The sequence below is a fragment of the Aquarana catesbeiana genome, linkage group LG06, assembly GCF_042186555.1.
Source record: "Aquarana catesbeiana isolate 2022-GZ linkage group LG06, ASM4218655v1, whole genome shotgun sequence".
NCBI lineage: Eukaryota > Metazoa > Chordata > Amphibia > Anura > Ranidae > Aquarana > Aquarana catesbeiana.
Window position 1 is genome coordinate 25,423,354 of NC_133329.1, and position 24,979 is coordinate 25,448,332.

General features: G+C 42.4%; 1 protein-coding gene across 2 annotated transcripts; it reads right to left on the reverse strand.

Annotated features, from left to right (window-relative positions):
- Positions 1 to 363: 363 nt before the first annotated feature.
- Positions 364 to 23,062, reverse strand: LOC141148233 (guanylate-binding protein 1-like). Of its 2 annotated transcripts, none has more exons than XM_073635481.1 (10): positions 22,942 to 23,062; positions 18,547 to 18,759; positions 17,890 to 18,017; positions 15,081 to 15,190; positions 12,772 to 12,959; positions 8,818 to 9,066; positions 7,999 to 8,276; positions 5,961 to 6,173; positions 4,089 to 4,282; positions 364 to 491 (listed from the first exon to the last, which is right to left on the reverse strand). In XM_073635481.1, exons 2-9 carry the CDS (start codon positions 18,737 to 18,739, stop codon positions 4,127 to 4,129), a joined length of 1,515 nt encoding a protein of 504 aa, XP_073491582.1. In that variant the 5' UTR covers positions 18,740 to 18,759; positions 22,942 to 23,062; the 3' UTR covers positions 364 to 491; positions 4,089 to 4,126. The 2 variants fall into 2 exon arrangements, with proteins under 2 accessions (XP_073491582.1, XP_073491583.1); XM_073635482.1 differs by lacking the exon at positions 364 to 491 and adding an exon at positions 4,739 to 4,841 and having other exon boundaries at positions 4,145 to 4,282; positions 22,942 to 23,061.
- Positions 23,063 to 24,979: the final 1,917 nt, after the last annotated feature.

A 24,979-nucleotide genomic window follows, 5' to 3' on the forward strand; every position in this document is an offset into this window, starting at 1 on the left:
TATTATATGGAGGAAACAGCCTAGAGAACAGTTTATTGTTTATGTTTTGAGTTTATTTTCCTTTCTACTGCTTTCTTTTTTGTTAAGATGATGAACAGTTAAGAAGTGGGCGGGGCAGGTTTTATTCTGTCATAGTACAGAGCAGGTGGGGGAGGGGGGATTTATGAATGAAGCTGTCTTATTATCATAGCTCTGTCTCATAATCTGTCTCACTGTTCCTGTTAGGCATTGGCCTGTTTTGGGGCATACTTGTTACCTGCCCCACCTTAATTACTAAAATATTTATTGTTAATTTTTTCTTTGAGCACTGTTCCTCCCTTTACAAGTAATTCTGGAATCACAGCAACAACAACGCCCTTGAAAGTGTCTGTGATGGGTTTATACCAGGCCGGACCGCTCTGTTCTTTTTGCTCTTGCTGTATTTCTTTGATCTGCTCACGGTACATGTTGGCACACTTCGGAAGTCCCTGGTCCATGAAAAGCTGCTGATTCTGAGAACACATTGGGAGTCAGTATAAATATATATATATATGTAGATCTACAACAAAAGTTCTTCTCTGATATGTAGTCTTAATACTGTTTGGAGCAAACATTTGATTGTCTACTTAGTAAGGTGCAAAACATTTGACAGCGCACACATTCAAGAATGACATTTCCTGCAAGGCTAGTTAAAACACCTGAACATATTAAAAAAATACGGGGGTTGGGTCACACTATATGGTCATATAGTGCTAAGCCCACTTACTGCCACAAAGTACCCCTGAATTAGTGGGTCCTACCCTAGTAATAGAATGTTTTTTTTGGGCTGTAGCAACCCTCCCCCTCCTCATTACCTCTTATTTAGTGGCCACCAGTGCATAGGATGTATCCCCTTCAGTTCTCCCACATAGAGAAATTCAGCTCCCATGGTTGAGACAAAGGATCTTCCATTCTATTACTAGAGTAGGACCCAATTCGGGCTTCAATAAGCTTCAAGGGTTCTAAAAGGAGATATCCTCTCTTCTTTCCTCCATAACAGGGACTAAGACAACTCTCTCACCTGCTTCATCTTTACTAAGCATTGTTAGTATCATTCGAACAGTTGTTCTTCTCATCCTGCTTGCAGCCCGAATTGCAATTGTAGCTCAAGATCTAGCAGCCAATGAAATAACTAACCAGGTGTACCTGGGTATGGGTTCTTACAGATGTGTGACCACACACAACGGTGGTGTGCCAGAGTCGCAGGATCTAAGGAGCCACCCGGTCTTCTCCAGAGCCACTGGTGGTGTGGATGTTGTGCTGTGTGACAGCCCCCAGGTTGCAGCTCTCTAGCACACCTGTGTGGGCAAAGTGCTACCAAATAGCATGCTGTAGGGACACGGGGGACACACAGGAGTCTAAGCAGAGATAGACACACACAGTTACAAGAAATACGGGAAACCACTGACAGAAACCAAAGGGAATATACAGCAAAGTCAGAGGGAAACACTGAGAACAAAGACAGGTTCAAACAACACACAGAATGAGGGAATACTCGGAACAGCAAACACCAGAGGGACAAAGGGTTCCAGCTTCAGCATTGAGATACGTTGCTTAAACACTAAGCCACAGGCACCGACTTAATAATACTGAAGGTTCAGGGTGGATTGGCAGGAACCCGATCAGCTCCAACAGGATGAAACAACAATAATAACCCAACGCCAGTGAATGTACACCTAGGGAGCTCAATCAAGACATATGATGTGTAACATATAATTTACAATCAGCACACCATGTAGTACATAACATGTAATGTGCAAATTAGCATGACTTGAACTCGGGGGAGGGAAGGGGGGGGGATGGGAAACCAGTGCAGCTGGAACAACCGTAACTGATAGATACAGATCAAAAGCAAAAAAGAATGTCCAGCGCTCTGGATGTCACAAAGTCAAATCGCAACGGCCCATATTGAAAACTGAGGATTTTAATGAAAATAGATTACAAAAACAGGTAATAAAAACAGATTGTAAAAAAACTGATTGTAAAAATAGTCCCATAATAACACAGCACTACATTGCACTTGGATTGGGAACATGAAAAAGACAGATAGTCCAATCAGCAACAGGAAACCAAAAACGGGAGATCCATCCAACTGCCTAGCCCCAGGCTGAAGTAAAAAAAGGAGGGGGATAGAAGGGAGGAAGGGAGCCCAGACGAGAAACCGGGGACTCACAGACTCCCCACTGACTGTGGGATCCAGAGGAGATGACTCACCGGCTCCAGAGAGCTGCTTCGTGGATATAGCGTGAAGGGAAGCCAATGCTCCGCCGTGAGGAGAGAAGCCTCGCTGAGGCTCCGTGACGAGGGGCGATGACGTCAGCCCAGCTGGAAGGAGAGGGCGCGGCTTCTCACAGGAAAGCCGCCGGAGAGTCAGCTGGTACCGCTAAGGTGAAAAGCCTCAATAATGGATGGTGTCACTCAGGGGATCCAGTGGTGAAAAATAAAAAGCAAACCAGGAGGGAAATAATAGAGCCGGCAATGCTGATGGAAGACACTGCTGTTGGGCAATGTAAAGCTCCCGAGAGTGGATGGATGGTCACCGTGGCATGGTTCTGGGTAGGGCCACTGTCATGAGGTTGCCTTGATGGTGCGTTTCGCGCATCAGCGCTTTGTCATAGTCCTAGTGGATAACAACAATTCCTCCCAAAATTATGGAGGTGATATCCAGGTTAAATACACAATGCCAGTTAGAAAAACTGATGGCTTAAAAGGAACATAGGGGTTGATTTACTAAAGGTACAGGTTCCAAGCATTCTCCTGCAGATTCAATCTCTAATTTTCCTGTTGCTGTAGGCAGTCCCCAGATCAGTTTTGTTGGGCTTGTTAGCATTTTGTTTGCTGTTGCCCACTCATCAGTTGGACTGCTTTTGAATGTTCTGAGTTCCCACGTCCTTCAACAGACAAGAAACAAAATAGAAGTTGTGTACTCACTAATTCACTCCCTCTTCACTATTCACTAAAATCATTTTCTTGACGTCCATTGGGGGACACAGTTCTGCTTTCTATAGACTGAGGCATGGAAAAAAGGGGTTATCCTGGGTCCCTCACTGAGCTCCAAGAAAAGGATTTCATTGTAAGTGTAACAGGGGCAGGAAGTGAGACAAAATCCCCCAAATGTGACCATGGACAGAAATAAAAATCTGACAAAAATTTGAACTCTTCCCCACTCCATCTAAAATGAAAAAAAAACTCGTCTGGAGTTGAGCTTTAAAGAGAATGTGAACCCAACATTTCATATTCCTGATGTGTGTCTGCAATACCATTTACATGTATGATAAAGTCTCCTGTTCTTTCTGTATTGCTTCCTTTGTGTTAAAATCTCTGGTGTTCCTGCCAGTCCCTCTGCTTTCCTATTAAACAACTGACCACACTAAGCAGGAGAACACACCGTGGTCAGGTCTCTAGCTATGCTGGGAACTCAACCTGCTCTCCTCCAATGATCAATCATGTCCTGACACGCCCCCGCTGTTTGCCCTTCTCTAGCTCTCAAGCTCCTTATGCAGCTGAGAAGAGAGGGTATGTGATCCCTTATAAAAAATGAAAAAAAATATGTTTTTAATTCTTTTATATCTATACACAAACGTTTTGCTTTTCATTTATATTTTAAACTGAAAATGTTGTTTTACAAGGTGATTGTTTATAATCATTTTAAAGTGGTTGTAAAGGCAGAATGTGCATTCTATGCATTAAGATAAAAAAAACCTTTTGTGTGCAGCAGCCCCTCTCAGCCCCCCAATACTTACCTGAGCCCCATCTAGATCCAGCCATGTTGCACAGGAGACTCGTCTGACTGAGGCTCCCCTCCTTCATTGGCTGAGCCAATGAGGAGATAAAGGGGGCAGTGCAGGGCTGCAGCTCGGCTCAGGTTCTCCTATAGCAAGCTGCTGGCTGTGGGAGCACTCAACAGGAGGGAGGAGCCAAGAGCACCGAAGAGGGAGGACCAGGGCTGCTCTGAGCTAATCCACTGCACAGAGCAGGTAAGTATAACATGTTTGTTATTTTTATTGAAAATAAATGAGACTTTAGTATCACTTTAAGTGAGACAATTGCACAATGTGTATTTGCATTACCCTCTCCTTCTGTCGCATGACTTGCTCCAGTTTCTCATTCAATATTTTTTTGTCTTCCTCCATCTTCTGCATGAGCTGGTTAAAGGTCTTTTGCACATTGTCCCTCTCCTCTTCCATCTTCTGTTCTTGTTGAGTCTCCTGCAACTTTTGCAACTCTTCTTCCATTGCCACAATTTTTTTCCTTGCGTTTTCCTCTGACAAAAAGCACAAACAAGATATACAAAAGCACAAACAAGATATACATTGAAAAATAACCTGTTTTATTATGGATCAGCATAGGGGAAGAGGAAAAATATGGCGTGTACCTCTTTGGCCCTTCAATAGGAAATGGCTACATGCTCAGATTGACAAGTACTCATTGCAAAACAATAATGGTAGTGGAAACCTTGGCAGTTGCTATACTGAGTCTGGTAAGTGATCTACCTGTCTGCTAACTAGGTTGATTAGGTCTGATAACTGTGAAATGAGAGAGTTCTCATGCTCACCCATATCCAGAAGGTACTGTATTATATATATATATATATATATATATATATATATATATATATATTACTTTTCCTGGCCATTCACTTTCAGAAATAAATTACAGTGATTTAACATGTATAAACTGTTTACATTTTTGAGTAAATGAGATTACATAAACCACTGACCTTCCTCTTCCTTCTGTTTCTGATTGAGAGCATTGTCCTCCTGTATAATTATAATTTCAGAACTTTGTTGGGACTTTATGAATTCCTATAGCACCTCTTCCGCCTGTAGAACAGCAGAGAAGTATTTGGTTTGGAGTATATAGGAGCATATACCGCCTTCAGGACTAATACAAATGGTCAATCTCTCTAAAGATGATATGCTCATAGACAAACAAAACATATCCTTGTGGTATTTACTATGTGATCCCGTGACACAATACTTTAGCAACTTATTTCCCAATATGTGTGTTCCTCATAAATAAGCAGGGGTACCCAGAAGCAAGCCAAATGGGTCACAATAACAATGATATGTGTATTTGTTAATGATAATGGGACCAAAGGGCTTAATACAATCAAGAATTGAAGTCTATAATTTTAATTAAACAATTTGTAGCCTCCCTGGCGGTTTTCCTGAGTGTGGCTCGGGGTTAAAAATCAGTACCATTAGCGGTAACCCCGAGCCACACTCGGGATTACATCGCAGGATCCTGGTGTGGCTTTACTTACCTTGTCCCCGGGATCCTGCGATGTCCCCCGCAGTGTCTGTGGGCTCTGTCCTTGTCCGAAGCCTCTCTTTGCCAGGCTCCGTTCCCTGCGAGCGTCGTGACGCACGGGGGCGGAGCCTGGCGGCAAATTCAAAAAAATGTCAAAATCATAACACATACAGTACTGTAATCCTACAGATTACAGTACCGTATGAAATTATTTCACATCCCTTTTGTCCCCAGTGCTTTGGCCCATGCCCTGCATGCAGTTTTATATGATATATACTGTTCTTTCTGCCTGGAAACTGGAGATTGTCCATAGCAACCAAAAAGTGTCCCTTTACGTCAAAAGTGGCTTTAGACCATCTAGAAAACAGCGATAGTAAATTAGAACACTTGCAGAATTGAGCGATAGTGAATCCTGGGGAAATTTATTTTATTACTATTTATTTTTATTTTTTTTAATTATTTATTTTTATTTATTATATTATAATTTATGTTTTTGTGTTTCAAACTTTATCATACCCGGGATATCTACTAGACTCTGGTTTGGACAGATTTAAGTGTGTTATTGTTAAGAATTACAGACCTACAATATAAAACGCCAAATTTCCATGCAAAATAATTGTACCGCTTTCAGCACCTAAAATCCAAAATAATCATACCGCCAGGGAGGTTAAATGATATAATCCACCCACCTTTACACCCTTTCCACTTTCCATCTTGTACTTCTTTTCTATGGCTTTCAAGTCGTCCTTGAACTTTGCGTGTCCTCCCTGGGTGTGGTACGCTCTATCCTTCAAAGCTTTGTCAAAGTCCGCTGAATGCTTCTTAATGAGAGCCTGACATACCTCCCGAGACTTTGCCTCATTCATGGCACTGAATTCCTCTTTCTTCTTATGTATGTTTTCCTGATGGTGGGGAGATATACGGACATTGGTCATGTTAAGTGTTGTGATTTAGTGCCTCCTCTAAACCATCCCGATGGGATTTCAACAGTGGAGCTTTTAGGCATGCAAACGTTGGTCCTAAAAGGAATATCTCTTTTCTAGAACTATTTACACAAAATATTTTCTATTTGTGCTATTGGTCTTCTCTACAGATTAATACAATTTTGAAAAGTTCAATCACTTACGGTTCAATCAAACTTTTAAAAAAATTGCAAACCTCAGAAATTTCACATTTGGACTGGAAGCTCCATTAGTTCAAAAGTAATCCAAACAAAACTCCAATTAAAACTGTATTACAGAACAGCAAATGTTGTATAATTGTGTAAATCGATTTGGGAAGCTCCTTGCAGCCCTGCCTGATGAAATAATAGGGCCAAAAAACAGCTTAAAGTGGTTGTCATTCTATGCATGAAGGTAAAAAAACCTTCTCTGTGCTGCTCTCCCCACAGTGGCGACTGGTGCTGAATATTTCGGGGGGGTAGGTTTGGGGATGGCAAACAACCACCCCCCAGGAGATCAGACAGGAAGGCGATCCGTGCCTTACCTTCCGATGACTAGGCGGTGCTGGATCCTGGAAGTGGCTGTTGCTGCCCCTTCGCCCGCTGCTCCTCACTCCAGCTGTTGACGGGTCGAGGATTCTGAGGGAACACCGTGGAACTCCCTGGTCAATCAGGTCTCAGGACCCGCTTTCTGATTGGCCAGGAGGAGAAGCAGAAAGACATTAGCACATATTAACACGCAACTGGGTGGGCTCAGGGTGCAGTGCCCTGCACCCAAAGCCCACCCTTTTTTGAAGGCAATTAGAGCCTCATCATGTGCTTCTAACAAAAAAAAAAACATTGAAATACATGCATGTGTGGCAGCCTGCATGTAGCTTGGGGGGGGGGGTGTGTGCCCCTGTGCCCCTAATGGAGCGGCCATCCCTGGTCCCCCTAATACTCACCTGAGCCCCCTCTCGATCCAGCACATGTACATGTGCACAAGAGCCTCAGATGTCACAGGACTCACTCTTCTCATTGGCTGAGACAGCAGCAGGAGCCATTGGCTCCCACTGCTGTCAACCAAAGCCAGTGAGGACAGAGCGAGGGGCGGGGCTGAGCCGTGGCTCTATGTATCTTATGGACCCATAGAGCAGGGCTCAGGAGAGAGCACAAACCTTGTTATTGGGGGTCATTGTCATGGGTGAGGATCCAGGAGCACTGGCGGGGAACTGGGGGAATGGTTTTGCACAGAGCAGGTAAGTATGATATGTTATTTATTTTATTATTTTTTAAAGCCAAACCTTTAAGTCACTTTAAAAAAAAAAATCTACCAGGAATATGAAGATAGAGGGATGGGACCTGATGGAATTGGTAGTCAAGCTAAGGGTGATCAGGCAACAGCAGAAGCTGATATAACGCAGACAAAGTCTTTGGTCTGTTTCTTTTTTTTTTTTTTTTCCCTTAAAAATGATCTCACAAACTTTGATTTTGCTGTTACTATTGTTGAGTTTACCTCTGTGGAAAAATATCAGTAATATAGGAAGTGACGATAAATCTCTCTAATGGAGCCTGGATAGCAGGTTTCAATCTTTCCCTCTCTATCCAAAATGTAAACAATACATTTCGCCTAGCTATGCATTTTAAAGGCTGACTAAATGAATAAATCAATATTTTACCTGCCGCCCCCCGCCCCCCATTGTCTATCTGATGAAAATAGTATATCACAAGTCAGACTTTACATAAAACAAAAAGCTAATTTAGCTGCTTGCTATTTGTTTTTTTAAACCCAATAAAAAAAATCTTACCAGATATTCCCGAAGAAACTGCTGATCCTTGTCATTGAAGGACTTTTCCAGAAATATTTTCCGAGCTTCATCCTCATACTGACTGCTCAGAGTCATGAAGTCATCAAGAGTCTCTGTGGGCAACCCAACTGTCTTCATCTTATCCTCATAGTGCTGCGTCGCTTCCTGGACGGACGCTTTGTTCTCCATCTCAGCTAAAGAAAGCGCGGCGTCCTCCATGCAGGCAAACTTGGAGGAGCTTACAGCTTCAGTGTAAATTCTAGCAAGCTCACCCAACCCTGAGATGAGGAGACAAATGGATGACTTTTTTTTTTTAATTTAAATGTTATGTTTGCTAAATCCCTTATAACTTAGCAAAACTAATTTAAATAACAAGAAACAACCATGGATACTGTAATGTTGGGATGATCTTAAAGTCACTAAAGCAGACCAGGGTGTGACATCATTTTTTTTAACATACCGGGGATCGCACTTGCAATAGGATTATTGAATATCTGTTTCCTATTGAGTGGAGAAGGATTTGCATATTTTGCAGTTAGGCTAATTTTGTCAAATTTTTAGGCAATCTCTTGGAAAAGTTGGATGAAATGTTTTAATAACACCAAGACCGTTGCTCACCTGCAGAGTTTACAGTTTTTTTTAGAAAAGGTGATATATATTAGGGATATAAAAAATGTATAATAATAATAGTGATTGACTGTGGTGGGGGCATTAGAGTGTAAGCTCCTCTGGTGCAGAGACTAATGTGAATGATTTAGCCTCCCACAGACGGACCCCTTTATGTACAATGGGTTAGGAAGAAACATTTGATGAACTCACTGTGTCCGGTCACTTTGACTGTGTCATTCACGCTCTTTGTATCGGCATTTTTCCAGATGTAGTCACAGAATTCTTTGCACTGATCCACAAATTTCTTATTGAGTTTATCGTCTGGGACTTCCTCCAGTCTCTGAAGAAATTCATTATTGGTGGTGGGAAAATCAAACACGAAGCATTTCCGGTTTCCAAAATACATTTGGAGGCAAATTCTGGGCTTATTATATTCCATATTCCTCGGTAACATTTCAGCTGTGTACATGGATTAAGAAATGTAGAAAAAGATAGGTGTTTAGGTGTTAGTTGATTTACTGTTAACTGTTGACATTTGCTGACATTGTGTCTTCCTGCCCCCCCCCCCAACACCACCACCAAAGAGTTACCACCTTTCCAATTTTTGAAGTGCAGTGTAAGTTGTTTTCTTGCAACACTTGTCCTGTTAGCAGTGGTGGGTGTGGTGAGGTTGGCAAGCATACAAGGTATGCCCCACAAAATCCTAATCTTTAGAATTTGGGCATACCTTGTATGCTCTGAGATTACCCTACCACACCTTATCTGATGCTGTAATCATCTTTATCCTGTATCCTAGTTTGTGTATCAACAACACTGCAAATAACATCTACAGGCTTTAATTATCAGCACACAACAACAATATTGTATTATGTTCTGCTGCTTTTTTTTTTTCAAATATTTTATTTAACCAGAAAGGCAGTTTCCATGTCAACAAAACAATAATAGAGAGTTAGTGATATACCAGTACACAAAAAATAGGCATACACCTCTTGAGAATGTCCATGTGACGGAACGCATTGGGGCGGTACCGGATGTGATGCCATCAAGCACACTGCACCCAGAAGTGATGCTGCATACAGGAAGGAAGTAGAAAGTAGCCAGCAAGTGGTAATATTACACAGGTTACATTACACAGGATGACGAGAGGATGCACTGAAGCATAGTTTAATGTACCATATTGTCTATACTCCTTGGCGCGGGAAAAAATATATAAAAAAAGAAAAGACATGAAAGGGGAGAAGAGGGGGCGTAGGAAAGAAAGGACGGAAGGGAATGGATAGTGGGGGGGAAAGAGGGGGGTGGAGGGGGGTTGTAAAATAAATATATACTAACTGTGGGTGTGTCCCAGCGGGGGGCATCACTAAGCAACCTGATCAGCAGCTTATACATCAAAACCAGCTTTCCTCTCTTCAGAGTAGACAACCATATTCCACGATGTTAAGGTTTTGGAATACCGTTCACACTTATGCTGTGCTGTAAGGACTAAGTCATCCATCTTGTTTATTTCTTCCACCTTGTTAAGCCAGAGACCAATGGTCAGTGGCTACGGATGCTTTCAAATAAGAGGGATGCAAGATTTGGGGGCTTTGAGGATGTGACAAATTATATATAATTTGAAATTTTTATCTGGGATGTTGGAAACATGGAGAAAAAAAAGGTCGGGTCATCCGGAACTACATGATCTGTAAGTTTTTGGACAATCCTCCAGACCTCTCTCCAGTAATGATCAAATTTGAAGCAGGACCAAAAGATGTGTAGCATTGCTTCCCGCTCCTCCTGGCATCTCCAACAATGATTGGTAGTGTTTGGGAAGAATTTATGTATGGCAAATTTATGTATGGTGTAATGATACCAACACGTCAGAATTTTAAAACTGGTTTCCTGGATCCTCGTGCAAATTGAGGATTTGAGGGTGAACCTGATAATATTGTTCTGTTGGTCTGGAATAAATGTACAAATATCAAAGTCAGCTTCCCATTTCATTATACAGAGTAGTCGGTGGTCCTCAAGGGGGGGTTATCAATTGATTATAGGCTTTGGAAAGTACTTGGGGCAAAACCCCTTTGTTTGGAACAGTAATCCTTGAAGGTTGTGAGATGGCGACTAAAGATAGGTGGAGACGGTAAAGAATGCAAAAAGTGATGTAGTTGAAGGGCCCTGCAAAAGTCTAAGTGAAATGGACCAGTAGGGCTCACTAATGAAGACAGAGAAGGCCAAAGGTGCAGTTAGAGGAAGTGAGAATCCTGGTAGTGACTGAAGTCATGTAAGGCTCAAAAAGTCATGTCATGAAGACCTGGGGAGAATTGCGGATTTCCCAGCACTGGGAATAATGGAGTCTCGGGAAGAAAGAGAGGTATGTACAAATAGCTGAGAGCATGTTCATGTCTTGGGTCCTGTTAATGCAGTGGTTTTCAACCTGGGGGTCGGGACCCCCTTGGGGGTCAAATGATGATTTGCCAGGGGTCACTGAATCCTGGGCTATTCCTGAAGCCCGCACCGCTCTCCCAGCCCAGCACGGCTATTCCTGGAGCCTGTGGCCACCCTCTCAGCCTCTTCGCAAGCGCCCATTCAGTTCACGGCATGGTTGGGGAGCAGAGACTAGAGGTCAGCTGATTGGTGAGGAATGTGAAGTGGTATGGGCTGGAGGAGATCCTATCTCCTGATTTCAGCATAGGTGTCACTGCTACGAGACACCACAAAGTCGGAGACACAGTGAGTAACACTACCTGTGATTATAGTTGCCATTAAAAGGACTCAGGGAGTGCTAAATGTCTGGGGGTTAGGGGCGCAAATTACTTGTCTTGCCTTGGGTACTGACAACCCACGCTACGAAAATAATTTTACTGTTAGGGGTCCCTACAACTTGGGAATTTTATCAAGGGGTCACGGCATTAGAGGGTTGAGAACCACTGTGTTAATTGATGTGTTTTCAAAGAAAAGAGCGTTGTCAGGTCTCGAAGCAACCATGGTGCTCTAGGCAATGGTACTTGTTCTACTGCTTTTACGTACAGTAGATCAAAGGCTGGTTGCCATTTTTTAATTCAACTGATCAATTTTATATTCTATGGTCTAGCTCCAGAGTTGGGGTTGATTTACTAAAACTGGAGCACACAGAATCTGGTGCAGCAGTGCATGGTAGCCAATCAACTTCTAACTTTATTTTGTTTAATTAAGATTTGACAATAAAATCTGGAAGCTGATTGGTTTCTATGCAGAGCTGCACCAGATTTTTACAATCCTCAATTTTAGCAAATCCACCCCTTGAGCCTTTTTCCTTTTTTTTTTTTGCAGATTGTTTAAGCTGAAGTATGAGTATTTTTGCATAGTTACATCGATCCAACATGGACCCAATATAACTACTGCATTTTTCATACCTGTGGGATCTCCATGGAAGCTGAAGTCACTTACTTGGCACAAGCACCATTCAAGGAGCACTTTTCTTTCCATTCTCTGATTGGATGAGGCAGGGAGGTGGGTGGTGACATCATAATCTCCACCTCGTCCGATCACAGAAAGCATTTCATTCTTTGAGTAAAGGCAAAGTGTTCTCTGAATGGCATCTGTGCCCACTGACTTCTTGTGTTAACAGTGCAGCAGGGCAGTCGCTCAGCATAGGATATGGAAGCTAGTGGAGATCACTGTAGAAGTGGTGTAGTAACGGTGCCTTCCACGGTAGCTTTCACGGGGATCTCACAGGTATGGCACATACTGTACATACTTACATTGGTACAAGCTGAGCAAATGTAACTTTGCCAAAAAGCCATACCTAGAATTAAGATTTAGTTTGGCTGAACCCAACCAAAACTGCATTGTAACATTCGGAAAGTAATACATGTAATGTGCAACCAGTTCAGGCCCTGAATATCTCAACAAAAAAATTCAACCACAGCTTCAGTAACGCAATATGTATAAATATTTTAAAAAGTGTCCCTGTCACCTTGGTGAAAAGAAATAGCTGATAGCCAGGTTGTAGGATCAATATGTACTTGTCCGGTGACTGGTGAGTCAAAATTTTTGTTCCTTCAAAAGTTTTTAGGTGTCACTGACATTTTCCTGCCCACCGGACAGATCCATACTGATCTTCTTTTTACAGCCTGTCCATTATCTATTTTCTCACACAGGTGTCTGGGCTGCTTTAGAGCATGGATAATACAGAATACATACGTTTTTTAAGCTTTAAAGCATTCTCCAGGTAGCCGTCTGCTGACACCTGTCCCCCTTCGATCTCCAGACTCAGATGGAAGTCTCTCACTGCCCAAATAAAAATAGGGAAATGTCTTGAAAATTTCTCCTCCTCGTCTTCATTGTCCTTTGATTTCACCTTTATTATTTCAGTGAGCTCCCCTACAAATCTATCAAAGGTTATTAAGGAGATATAGAAAAGAAAAAATAACAGTGCCAAAAAGCCTGGTAGCAATCTATTGAGTGTATAGGATAATGCATAGGGAAAGTCCATGAAGCAATAGGAATGGTCGGGGTCAAAAACACTGAAGGCTTCTGCAGTACTACTTTAGAGGCAGGAAATCTGGCAAAAGCCGGCCATAGTCGACTTTACCCTATCTCTGTCTTTTGCTGGCGATATCAGCTCTCCCACCCACCCCTCCCACTGGGAGAACACAATGGGGTTGATTTACTAAAGGCAAATAGAATGTGCACTTTTCAAAGTGCAGTAAATGAGCAAGAGCTCTGCTGACTTCCATCATCCAATCACATGCAAGCAAAAATTCAGTTTTTTTTATTTAGCTTGAATGTGATTGGTTATTCTTTGCATTGTGAAGCTTTAACTCATTTACTAAGCTCTGGAGCAACTGCACTTGCAGAGTGCAACTGCATTTTGAAAAGTGCACAGTCTACTTGCCTTTAGTAAATCAACCCCAATGACTTAGCGGGAGGGTTTCCCCTGCCAACACTGACTGTGTTGATGGGGGAATGGAGCGAGGAGAAAGAAATTTGCTTCATCTATGGCCGGCCAAACTCCCGCTGGTAACCATGTAAAGAGGTAAAGAGACCCTTCCCTTTGTCATTTCACATTATTAGGAGAATACAAAGAAATACTTTTTTTTTTTTACCATGGAGGGACTTTCAGAATAATAATTGGTCAAAATGTAGCCAGTTAAAGTATAACTAAAGGCAAACATTTTAGCTTTGGATTATATGTGAAACTGACAAGCAGACTCCTTCCTGTCAGGTGAAATCATTCTGGTGATTGTGTTGCTGCACAATTGCTCACACACACCCCCGAGACCAGAGTCCCTCTGCACCGCCACACCCTGCCATTTTTTCTGGGCTCCGCTTGTCCATCTGGGAGCCCGGGACTGACATGGTGGGTGTCGGCAGCTGGAGGGGAAGGAGAAGAGAGGACACACATCCACTCTTCTCCCCTTCTTGCTATGACCCAGAAAGTGACATCTATGACGTCACTTCTGGGTCAGCTTAGCCAGAAAGCAATGTTGTGCAATGCGATCTGCATTGCAAAACATTCAGTGGCGCACAGGGGAGACAAGAGGGGTCTTTTGGACCCTGCATGTCTCATTAAAGAGAACCTGGCACCTAAAAATCATCACAGAGGGGACTTTTTGTCCCCTCTGAGATGAAAAAAAAAAGTTAAGTAAAAGAATTGAGGTTTTTTTTGCAAGTTACACCCAAGCACATAAAATCCATCCTCCCCCAATTTTTTTTTTTTTCGAGGCCCCCTACCCCCAGATATACGCACATATGAACCTAAACATATGTGTCAGGGACACCTATGCATGAAAGCGTTAATTGAGATACACATGTTACATATCGCCGCACACGCCGGAGTGAATTCTAACACAAAACCTCCTCCATAACACTTTACTGATACCTATAGGGGGCGTTTGAAGCTTTGCATATAAATGATATAGGGTACTGAAGTTTGTCGCCATTTTACTGGTGCACACAAATTTAAGGTTCTATGTGTTGGGTATCTCTTTACTCGGCGCAACCTCATCTTTTATATTTTACCATCATTTGAGCAGTTTATTGCGTTTGTTTGCCCTAAATCTCAATTTTGTGTGTTTCTTACTGAAATTTTGTGTTTCCTAGACCTTTGTGGTAAAAGTATGTGACATAAAGAAATTGGAACTACCACCATTTTATTCTCTAGGGTGTCTGCTTTCAGAAAATATATAATGTTTGGAGGTTTTGTGTAATCTTAAGACCTAAAATTATTTTTTAAACATGTGTGCAAAGAAATGCAAAAACGCCTCTAGTGTAGGAAAATCTCCCCAATGGGGTACAGATAATAAAAAAAAAAAAAAGAAAACATGAAACGGGTTGCAATCTTCCCTTACTCTTTATACTCTTAAAAAAAAGTAGCTGATTACTCCTCTTGAACGTTAAAAAGAGATATAACATTTTTTTTGTATCCATTTTTCTGTCCTTTCACTCCAATTTCTTCAAGATCAACAAGCAACATGAAACCACCAAGACCCTAGGATGAAAAAGGATACTTTAATTTATCTAGGGCATCCTGGTCGATTGTTCCTTTGCTGTTATACACCATGGCGCTGCTTAGCAGGAGAGTGAGGGTAAAAATCCAGATATCATTTTTGCCATCCCCCTAAAAAGATACAGAAACAAATTCACATGAAGGTAAGACAGGATTACTGAAATGGAAGCTTCCTGCACTTTCCTGGTGACCGGAACCAGCACTGCAGCTCTTCATGCAGCATTATAGTTGGTGGTATTCTTTTTTGCTCAGAATGATAGAGTGACAGCATGGTGGGGGTAGGAGGTGAAAGCTGCCGATCCTTTAAAAATGAAACATCCTATTGTTGTATTAGAGCTTCCTTGGGAGCCCTGTATATTGGGGCCCTCTAATTTGCAAATGAAAACCATGTGTGTCTAACACTAAACTTTCTGCCTCCTTCACCTTTCTGTTGGTCAATCACTTTGAAAGGTGGCCTCTTACATCAATAGTGAGTTGTGGAAGAAGGTAAAGGTGGCCATAGATTGATTGAAATTCAGCCGGTTCTGCAGGGACAAGCTAATATTTGATCCATGTGTAGTCACTTCAGTTCAACAGAAGTCAATCTACCAATAAATTTCTGTTCAACCGCCCTGTTGGATAAAAGCCACCAATGGCTGCAGGGCTGATTTGCAGTCTTTTGATAAGAAACCAATGGGTATCTGGTCACTGCCAAAGAAAACATGGACCAATGCAAAAAAATAAATGTAAACACCATTCAGCAGGGAAAGAGTCTTTTCATGTGACTTAATGGATAACAAAAAAGAATTGATTTAAATAACATACTTTTTGTTTGTTTGTTTGTTTGAATGTCTTTCCCCAAAGGGCCAGTATAGCATATGCTATAGCCGAAAGACAGCCACAGCGCGGGCCTAAGTTGCCAGGAGGGGGACCATGTACGTTCTAACTTGCATGTGAAGCCAGCATGCCCCCTGCGGGGCACACGCGGCCTCGCTCTGTGATCAGCGAGTCTCATGAGACATGAGACCGATCCTAGCCCCTTACCACGTGATCAGCTGTCAGCCAATGACAGATGATCACGTGATGTAAATAGAAGCCGGTAATCTGCTTTTCTCCCCCTCATTCTGATAGCGTGAGGCAAAAAAAAAAGCAGATTACCATTTGGAGTAAACTGGACATCGGTCTCGCACACTCCAGACTCACTGCTGCTAAGCAATGCCCACCAGTGCCACATACCAGTGCATATCAGTACTGCAAAGCAGTGCCCACCAGTGCCACATACCAGTACCCAACAGTGCCAGCTATCAATGCCCACCAGTGCCACCTATCAATGCCCATCAGTGCTGCCAACCAGTGCCCATCAGTGTCACCTATCAGTGTGGCCTATCAGTGCCCTTCAGTGCCACCAATCAATGCCCATCAGGGCCCCCTATCAGTGCCTTCTGATCAGTGCCCACCGGTGTCATTATCAGTGCCACTTATCAGTGCCACCTATCAGTGCCCATCAGTGTCACCTATAAGTTCCACCTATCAGTGCCCATCAGTGCTGTCTATCAGTGCCCTTCAGTGCCGTCTATCAATGCCCTTCAGTGCCGTCTATCAATGCCGATCAGTGCCACCTATCAGTGCCCATCAGTGCCACCTATCAGTGCCCATCAGTGCCACCTATCAGTGCAGCCTCATCAGTGCCTTCTGATCAGTGCCTTCTCATTTCAATAGTTTTTTATTGAAAATTTTCACAACATTGTAGTGAGTACATTGTATATCAATGACAATAAGTGAAATCAGAAATGTATGTATTAATTACTCAGCAGTTTGATCAGTGCCTTCTGATCAGTACCCACCAGTGCCATCTCATCAGTGCCCATCAGTGCCACCTATCAGTGCCGCCTTATTAGTGCCCATCAGTGCAGCCTATCAGTGCCCATCAATGAAGGAGAAATATTACCATGTTTGCAAAAATAATTTTTTTCCAAAATTGTTGATTTTTTTTGTTTGTTTATCAAAAAATAAAAAAAACAGTAGTGATTAAATACCACCAAAAGAAAGCTTTTTTTGTGTGAAAAAAATTATAAAAATGTCATATGGGTACAGTGTTGGATGACCGCGCAATTGTCATTCAAAGAGTGACAGCGCTGAAAGCTGAAAATTGGTCTGGGCAGAAAGGGGGTATACAGTATGTGCCCAGTAAGCAAGTGGTTAAATATGGCCAGTTTGTTCACCCATTCACTAGCAAACAGGCTTGACTCAAATTGAACTCACATTCAATCCAAACCTGAAGCTCATCCAAAGAAAAGTTTAGCAGCATTTCTGTTTACCTTTGCACAAGCACTTCCAGTTGTCTGCACACATTTTAAGAATATTTCCAAAATTCTGGTGCTCTATTGTGCAAATACCAAACAGAGATGACAAAACTAATAACCAATAATACGGCACATAGCAAGGGATGAGGTGGTCTGCCATGGTCTACCATGCTCTGGTCACATTCTCAGCACAGAAATCCCATTGGTTTTAAGGACCCCAGGGCTCTTGAAATGTTCTGTAAATGTGAGCTGGAGGTGTTTGCCCTCCGACCTAGGAAAATGGACCAGGAAGGAAAATTAAAAGGGAAGAACAGAAATAATAAGAGGTAAGTAGGTGTGTGTGGAATAATAACACAAAAAAAGAACAAATATGTTGAATTATAGAAGTTTAAAAAATTCAATTGGCCTGCTAACAATACCTGCAAAACTGAGCAGATCATGACATTCATAAATAAACAAAATTCAGAACCTACTAGAAAAGGGAGTGACGGTATTCATATTTAATCATTTCCAGTTTTATATTCCCACCTTCTCTACATCCCCCAATCCTTCCGTGTCCAGGAGAACCAGAGTGTGATTCTTCTTTAAGGGGTGAGGAACACACCACATCCAGATGCCTTTAGTTTCAGCTTGAATGGTGGCACCCAGGTTGAAGCCTATGGAAATTAAATATGGAAAACCCTTATTAAAGGGGTTGTAAAGGTTCAGGGTTAAAAAAAAAAAAAAAAAAAAAATGTCATACTTACCTCCTCTGTGCAAGGGTTTTGCACAGAGGGACCCCGATCCTCCATCTGGGGTCCCTCCGTGGCCCTCCAGGCTCCTCCTCTTTTTGGGTGTCCCGTCGGAGAAGCGCTCTCCTTTGGGACACTCCTGCGGGCATGCTCCCGTGTCCTGCTGCTGCGTCCATAGACACAGACAGCAGGACTCGGCACTGGCCCCTGCGTCATTGGATTCGATTGACAGAATCGGCAGCCAACTGCTGTGCTGCTATCAATCTATCCAATCAGGACACGAGACACCGGCTGGGAAACACAGGGCTCAGGTAAGTATAAGGTGGTTTCGGGGGGGCTGCTGAATGACAGAATGTTTTTCACCTTAATGCATAGAGGTGAACAACTTTGAGGGTTTACAACCCTTTTAACATCATCAATATGCAACAAAAACTTACTACTAATGATATATCACCTTTCTGAGCTCCGGCCAGCTTGTTCATCAGGTAGGACTTCCCTGTCCGATACATGCCTACGATGGCCACAACCACCACTGGTTGGTTGATCCCAGACAGAAAACGTATGGCCTCAGGGTTCACCACAAACTTTCCATTTGCTGTGTTTTCAATTAGGCAGATGGGGGCTTCCATTTGGATTGGTGGCTCCATAGGGGAAGATACAGTCAGGTCTGAATGAAGGAAAAATAAAGTGACCATTCCAAAATAATTAATGCAAATCAATAGGCTATATGTCAGCAACAGCCAATCCCATTAAAATTTTGTGTAAAAAATACCTGCTGCTTCCAAACTTTGGCTCAAGTGGCCCAAAACCCAGGATGCTTCAAGCAAGAAAGGACTATTATTATGGGTACCTCACATCATAATAGATAATAAAGAGTTTATTTTCACACATACTGTGCCTTGAAAAAGTATTCACACCCCTTGATATTTTTCACATTTTGCCATGTTGCAACCAAAAATGTAAATGTATTTTATTGTGATTTTATGTTATAGACCAACACAAAGTGGCACATAATTGTGAAGTGGAAGGGAAATAATAAATGGTTTTCATTTTTTTTTTTTACAAATAAATATCTGTATGCATTTGTATTCAGCCCCCTTTACTCTGATACCCCTAACTAAAATCTAGTGGAACCAATTGCCTTCAGAAGTCACTTAATTAGTAAATAGAGTCCACCTGTGTGTAATTAAATCTCAGCACAAATACAGCTGTTCTGTGAAGCCCTCAGAGGTTTGCTAGAGAACCTTAGTGAACAAACATCATCATGAAGACCAAGGAACCCCCCAGATAGGTCAGGGATGAAGTTGTGGAGAAGTTTAAAGCAGGGTTAGGTTATAAAAAAAATATCCCAAGCTTTGAACATCTCACGGCGCACCGTTCAATGCATCATCCGAAAATGGAAAGAGTATGACACAACTGCAAATCTACCAAGACATGGCCGTCCACCTAAACTGACAAGCTGGGCTAGGAGAGCATTAATCATAGAAGCAGCCAAGAGGCCCATGGTAACTCTGGAGGAGCTACAGAGATCCACAACTCAGGTGGGAGAATCTGTCCACAGGACAACTATTAGTCGTGCTCTCCACAAATCTGGCCTTTATGGAAGAGTGGCAAGACGAATGAATGAGTGACTTGTATAGCGCTACCTATGCAAACTGAATCGCCTCAGGGCGCTTTTTGCCACTGGTGTCCATCTGCGGTATAGAGCAGTCCTTTACCCCATGGGGTCCTGACGTGCTTACAAACACATACACACACAACATAAAGATATTTGGCCAATTTTTTTTGACAGGATCTAATTAACCTACCAGCATGTCTTTGGAGTGTGGGAGGAAACTGGAGTACCCAGAGGAAACCCACGCAAGCACAGGGAGAACATGCAAACTCCAGGCAGATAGTGTCATGATCGGGATTTGAACCAGCGACCCTGCTGCTGCTAGGTGAAAGTGCTACCCACTACACCACTGTGCCATTGTTGAAAGAAAGCCAAAAACGTTTGCAAGAAGCCATGTGGGGGACACAGCAAACATGTGGAAGAAGGTGTTCTGGTCAGATGAGACCAATATTGTGGCGGAAAACTAACACTGCACATCACCCTGAACACACCATCCCCACCATGAAATATGGTGGTGGCAACATCATGTTGTGGGGATGCTTTTCTTCAGCAGGGACAGGCAAGCTGGTCAGAGTTGATGGGAAGATGGATGGAGCCAAATACAGGGCAATCTTAGAAGAAAACCTGTAAAAGATTTGAGACTGGGGCAGAGGTTCATCTTCCAGCAGGACAACGACCCTAAACATACAGCCAGAGCTACAATTGAATAGTTTAGATCAGTGGTTCTCAACCTGGGAGTCGGGACCCCCTCGGGGGTCGAATGATGATTTGCCAGGGGTCACCAAATCCTGGGCTGTTCCTGAATCCCGCACCACTCTCTCAGCCTTTTCACAGCCGCTCAGCTGGGCTGTTCCTGGAGCCCGCAGCCGCCCACTCAGCCTCTTTTCAGCCGCCCATTCAGTTCATGGCATGGCTAGAGACTAGAGGTCAGCTGACTGGTGAGGAATGTGAAGTGGTAGGGGCTGGAGGAGACCCCATCTCCTGATTTCGGCATAGATGTCACTGTTGCAAGACACCACAAAGTCAGAGACACAGTGAATCTGGAGACACAGTGAGTAACACTACATGTGATTAGAGTTGCCATTAAAAGTCCCCACTACAGTTCTCAGATCAGCAGAGGACCTTGATCAAGAGCACCTAAGTTGGCTGATCAGAACTCCCCCCAGCATTGCCACTGATCCCATCCCCCACCAGCACTGCCACTCATCCAAACTCCACGCCAGCACTGCCCCTCATCCCAAATCCACGCCAGCACTGCCACTCATCCCATTTCCCCCACCAAGGAGTAAGAGAAGGAATAAAAATAGAGAATACATGGAAGGGAGAGGAAAAGAGGTGGAGGAATAAAGAAAAAGGGAGAGAAAGAATAAGAGAGAGAACAAGAAAAACAGCTAGAGAGAGGATGGGGAAAGAAAAACAAGAAATTAGGATAGAGAGAGATAAAGGGGAAAGAAAGGAGAACAAAGAGAGTGGTACATCCTAAAATGTACCATAAGGGGTTTTAATACTGTATGAATGGAAGAGACTCAGGGGGCGCTAAATGTCCGTGGGTTAGGGGCGCATATTACTTATCTTGCCTTGGGTGCTGACAACCCACGCTATGAAAATACTTTTACTGTTAGGGGTCCCCACAACTTGGGAATTTTTATCAAGGGGTCACAGCACTAGAAGGGTTGAGAACCACTGGTTTAGATCAAAGCACATTCATGTGTTAGAATCGCCAAGTCAAAGTCCAGACCTAAATCCAATTGAGAATCTGTGGCAAGACTTGCAAATTATCATTCACTGATGCTCTCCATCCAATCTGACAGAGCTTGAGCTATTTTGCAAAGAAGAATGGGCAAAAATGTCCCTCTCTATATGTGCAAAATTGGCAAAGACATCCCCAAAAAGACTTGCAGATGTAATTGCAGAGAAAGGCGGTTCTACAAAGTGACTCAGGGGGGGCTGTGTACAAATGCCCCCCAAACTTTTCACAAATTTTTTTTATAAAAAAATGTTGAAAAACTTTTATCATTTTCCTTCTACTTCACAATTATGTGCCACTTTTTGTTGGTCTATCATATAAAATCCCAATAAAATACATTTACGTTTTTGGTTGTAACCTGACAAAATGTGGAAAATTTCAAGGGGTATGATTTTTTTTATTTTCAAAGCACTGTACTTCGAACCCCCAAGCATAAGATCCCCTCTAATGCACAACATTATAAATACAAACTAGCAATGGCTTAGGTATCTAATGGGGATAAGGGATACGATTAGCAGCTGGGCAAACTGTCCCCACTTTCTCTGAATGGTGGGGTACTCCAAGAAGGTTTTATCAGCCAAGAAATGTTATTATGATTTTGTCCCATTTTATGTTCCGCAGATGTGCCAGAATTTACTTCTCCTGACTCCTTAGTGGAACAGAATTACATTTTAAATAAGGCAACACCAAATGGCAGAGCAATTCATGAAGCAAATTAAATTTGCAGCATATACAACCCACATATAATGTGTTCTTTTAGATAGCATTTTGTTTATTACTAAACCAACAGTCCCAGATCACTACACCGCCAAGGAAATAATTCTAACAAAGGAAAGCTTTGTCTACATCCTGATGGCACCTAAGGCTCATGTCAAGCTTCTTGCCCTATTGCCTTTCCCATCCAATACAAATGCCTCTTGCCGTAAAGAATTGCCACTGAAAGTATTAAAAAATGTCTTGAAATATATAAGTTATCCACCAGACCCTTCAGTCGGGCTTAGATGGGCAAACTGTGTATAAACAGGAGTGCAAAAGCTAAATGTTTGTATCTTTCATCTGTTGGGTGTATTATCCTGTGCTGGGCGTAACGTTCTGCAGTGTGACGCATGGTTGGGCGTAACCTTCTGCAGTGTGAGCTGTGCTGGATGTAATATTCTGCAGTGTGAGCTGTGCTTGGTGTAATATTCTGCAGTGTAAGCTGTGCTTGGTGTAATATTCTGCAGTGTAAGCTGTGCTTGGTGTAATATTCTGCAGTGTAAGCTGTGCTTGGTGTAATGTTCTGCAGTGTGAATTGTGCTGCATGGAATATGCTACAATGCGAAGACATGTTGGGTTTACCATTCTATGATGCATTGAGTTTACTGTTCTGTGGTGTGTTGGGTGTAATATGCTGCAGCATGTGTTGTGCTGGGTGCGATGTGCTGCAGAAAGAAGTGTGCTGGATGCCAATAACACACAATGGAACAGATATAAAAAATGTTACTTACAGTATTATGTCTTCCTTGCAATGTCCTCCTGAGATGTGGCTGGGAGAATTCTGATACACAGTCTGAAGCAGTTGCAGATTTTATAATATTCAAAGTGAAAGTGAAAATGAAAAGCGATAAACAGAACAGACATGCACCGTGAACATTCTCAAGGGAAAGTCACCGCAGTTCCTGCAGTCTGTACTGGCTGTGTTTACAGTGACATTTATCAGACACCTCCTGTCCGAAAGAACCCGTCACCCCAAAATATAATTTTCACTTACACAGTCCATCTTATTTTTTTACTTTTGTTTCTATCTCATACCTCCGCTTGGAACTTGAAAATGAGGGATACCTTGGGATGGAGAAGGCATGCGGCAAAATTAGACGAGGCTAAACAATGCTGAATATTGGGCCTGGCTTGTCTACCACTTATTTATAAACAACTGGTGGTGTCAGCGGCTTCTGTGGGCTCACTTCGGGACAGCTGGGGTCCAGCGCCAAGCCCAGGAGCTGATACAATGTTCTAAAAGTAAATAAAACACTTCCAGGTTGTGTTTACATAGGAAGGGATGTGACATCATGGCGCTCTCTGTCAGTATGGTGGATCGGGTGGAAATGTTACAGTTCTGTCCCTCCGGTCCAAACAGCAATAGATCACTGCTATTGGGACATATTACAGGCTGATTGCATCCAGCAATAAATCACTAATAGAAGCGATCCACTGCACAGTTGCACAAGCGAAGGGGTGTAGGGCGGGCTGGATGTAGAACCATTGACCAGATCCAGACACCCCATGAAGAAAAAAAAAAATTGAAAAGAAATAAAAGAAAAAAGTTATGTAGCACCCTTCTAGGTAGGTTCCTAATAGTTGAGACAAATTTACTTTTGGCTCCTCTGTAGCAGAGGAACAATGTTCAATTGCTTTTGGCTGTTCTGGGTTCTGCTGGTTGCAGGCTCTGCTGCTTTCCAAAGGATTCTGGTAGGTTCCAGAATTTAGTGAGTGGAGGAGGCAGATCCTCACCTACATATTCATACAGCCTCAGCCAATTTGCTTTGCTTTGGAAGAATAGATCAACTTTAACTTTGTGTGTCCTACTTGGACTTGTGGATGTTGCTGCATTATGTAAAACTATTAGAATAGCTTTTACATTTTAGAATGGGATGCCTCGAGATTGTCCGTAATTTTTAAAAGGTGCCTTGACTGAAAAAAGGTTGAGAAACATTGGTCTGACCTTTCTCATGTTTGGACGTGCCTTAGAAAGTTTATAGAGTTTACTGGCCTCTGTTTGTTTTGATATTCTACGTCATCATTCCCATTCCAAACTTTATTGCCACAAGACTCAGCAATGACTCAGAGACTCAAGGTTCAGTTGGCTTACTTTTTTACCACTGGAATTGTAGTTTCAGCATTTGGACTTTATGGACTTTAGACATTATACTTGCCAGAATAAAAATGATCTACAGGGGAACCTGCGGCCTGGTCCTCTATGGAAACACTGTCATCTTTTTCATAATCCTTGGATTTTTGGCAGAGGGGATGACTTTTTCTTTGAGCAGTATGCCAGCTGCCCCCCCCCCCCCCTTTATTGGACAGACAGCTCCGGGCTGATTCTCTGTATGTATATACATCCCGTGTATAGTAATCAGGGCCTCATCTCTTGTATACCAAGTTTATGAAATGTGTGAAAGGCTGTAAAACTACACAGCATTGCCTCTTTTCATTTCCATGTTTGTTTAGCTATGTGACACTTTTTTTCTGCATTGATAAATGCACTTTGAGAAAAAAAAGACATATATACTGTATACCATTATACAGTATATATATATATATATATTATATATATATACACAGTGGGGACGGAAAGTATTCAGACCCCCTTAAATTTTTCACTCTTTGTTATATTGCAGCCATTTGCTAAAATCATTTAAGTTCATTTTTTTCCTCATTAATGTACACACAGCACCCCATATTGACAGAAAAACACAGAATTGTTGACATTTCTGCAGATTTATTAAAAAAGAAAAACTGAAATATCACATGGTCCTAAGTATTCAG

Coding starts and splice junctions, on each gene's coding strand:
- LOC141148233 (XM_073635481.1), bottom strand. CDS start 18,739: ATGGAGCCACCAATCCAAATGGAAGCCCCCATCTGCCTAATTGAAAAC. Junction 15,191..17,889: donor GATTGGGGGATGTAGAGAAG/GTGGGAATATAA, acceptor GTATCTTTTTAG/GGGGATGGCAAAAATGATAT. Junction 9,067..12,771: donor TGCTTTAAAGCTTAAAAAAC/GTATGTATTCTG, acceptor CCATGTACACAG/CTGAAATGTTACCGAGGAAT.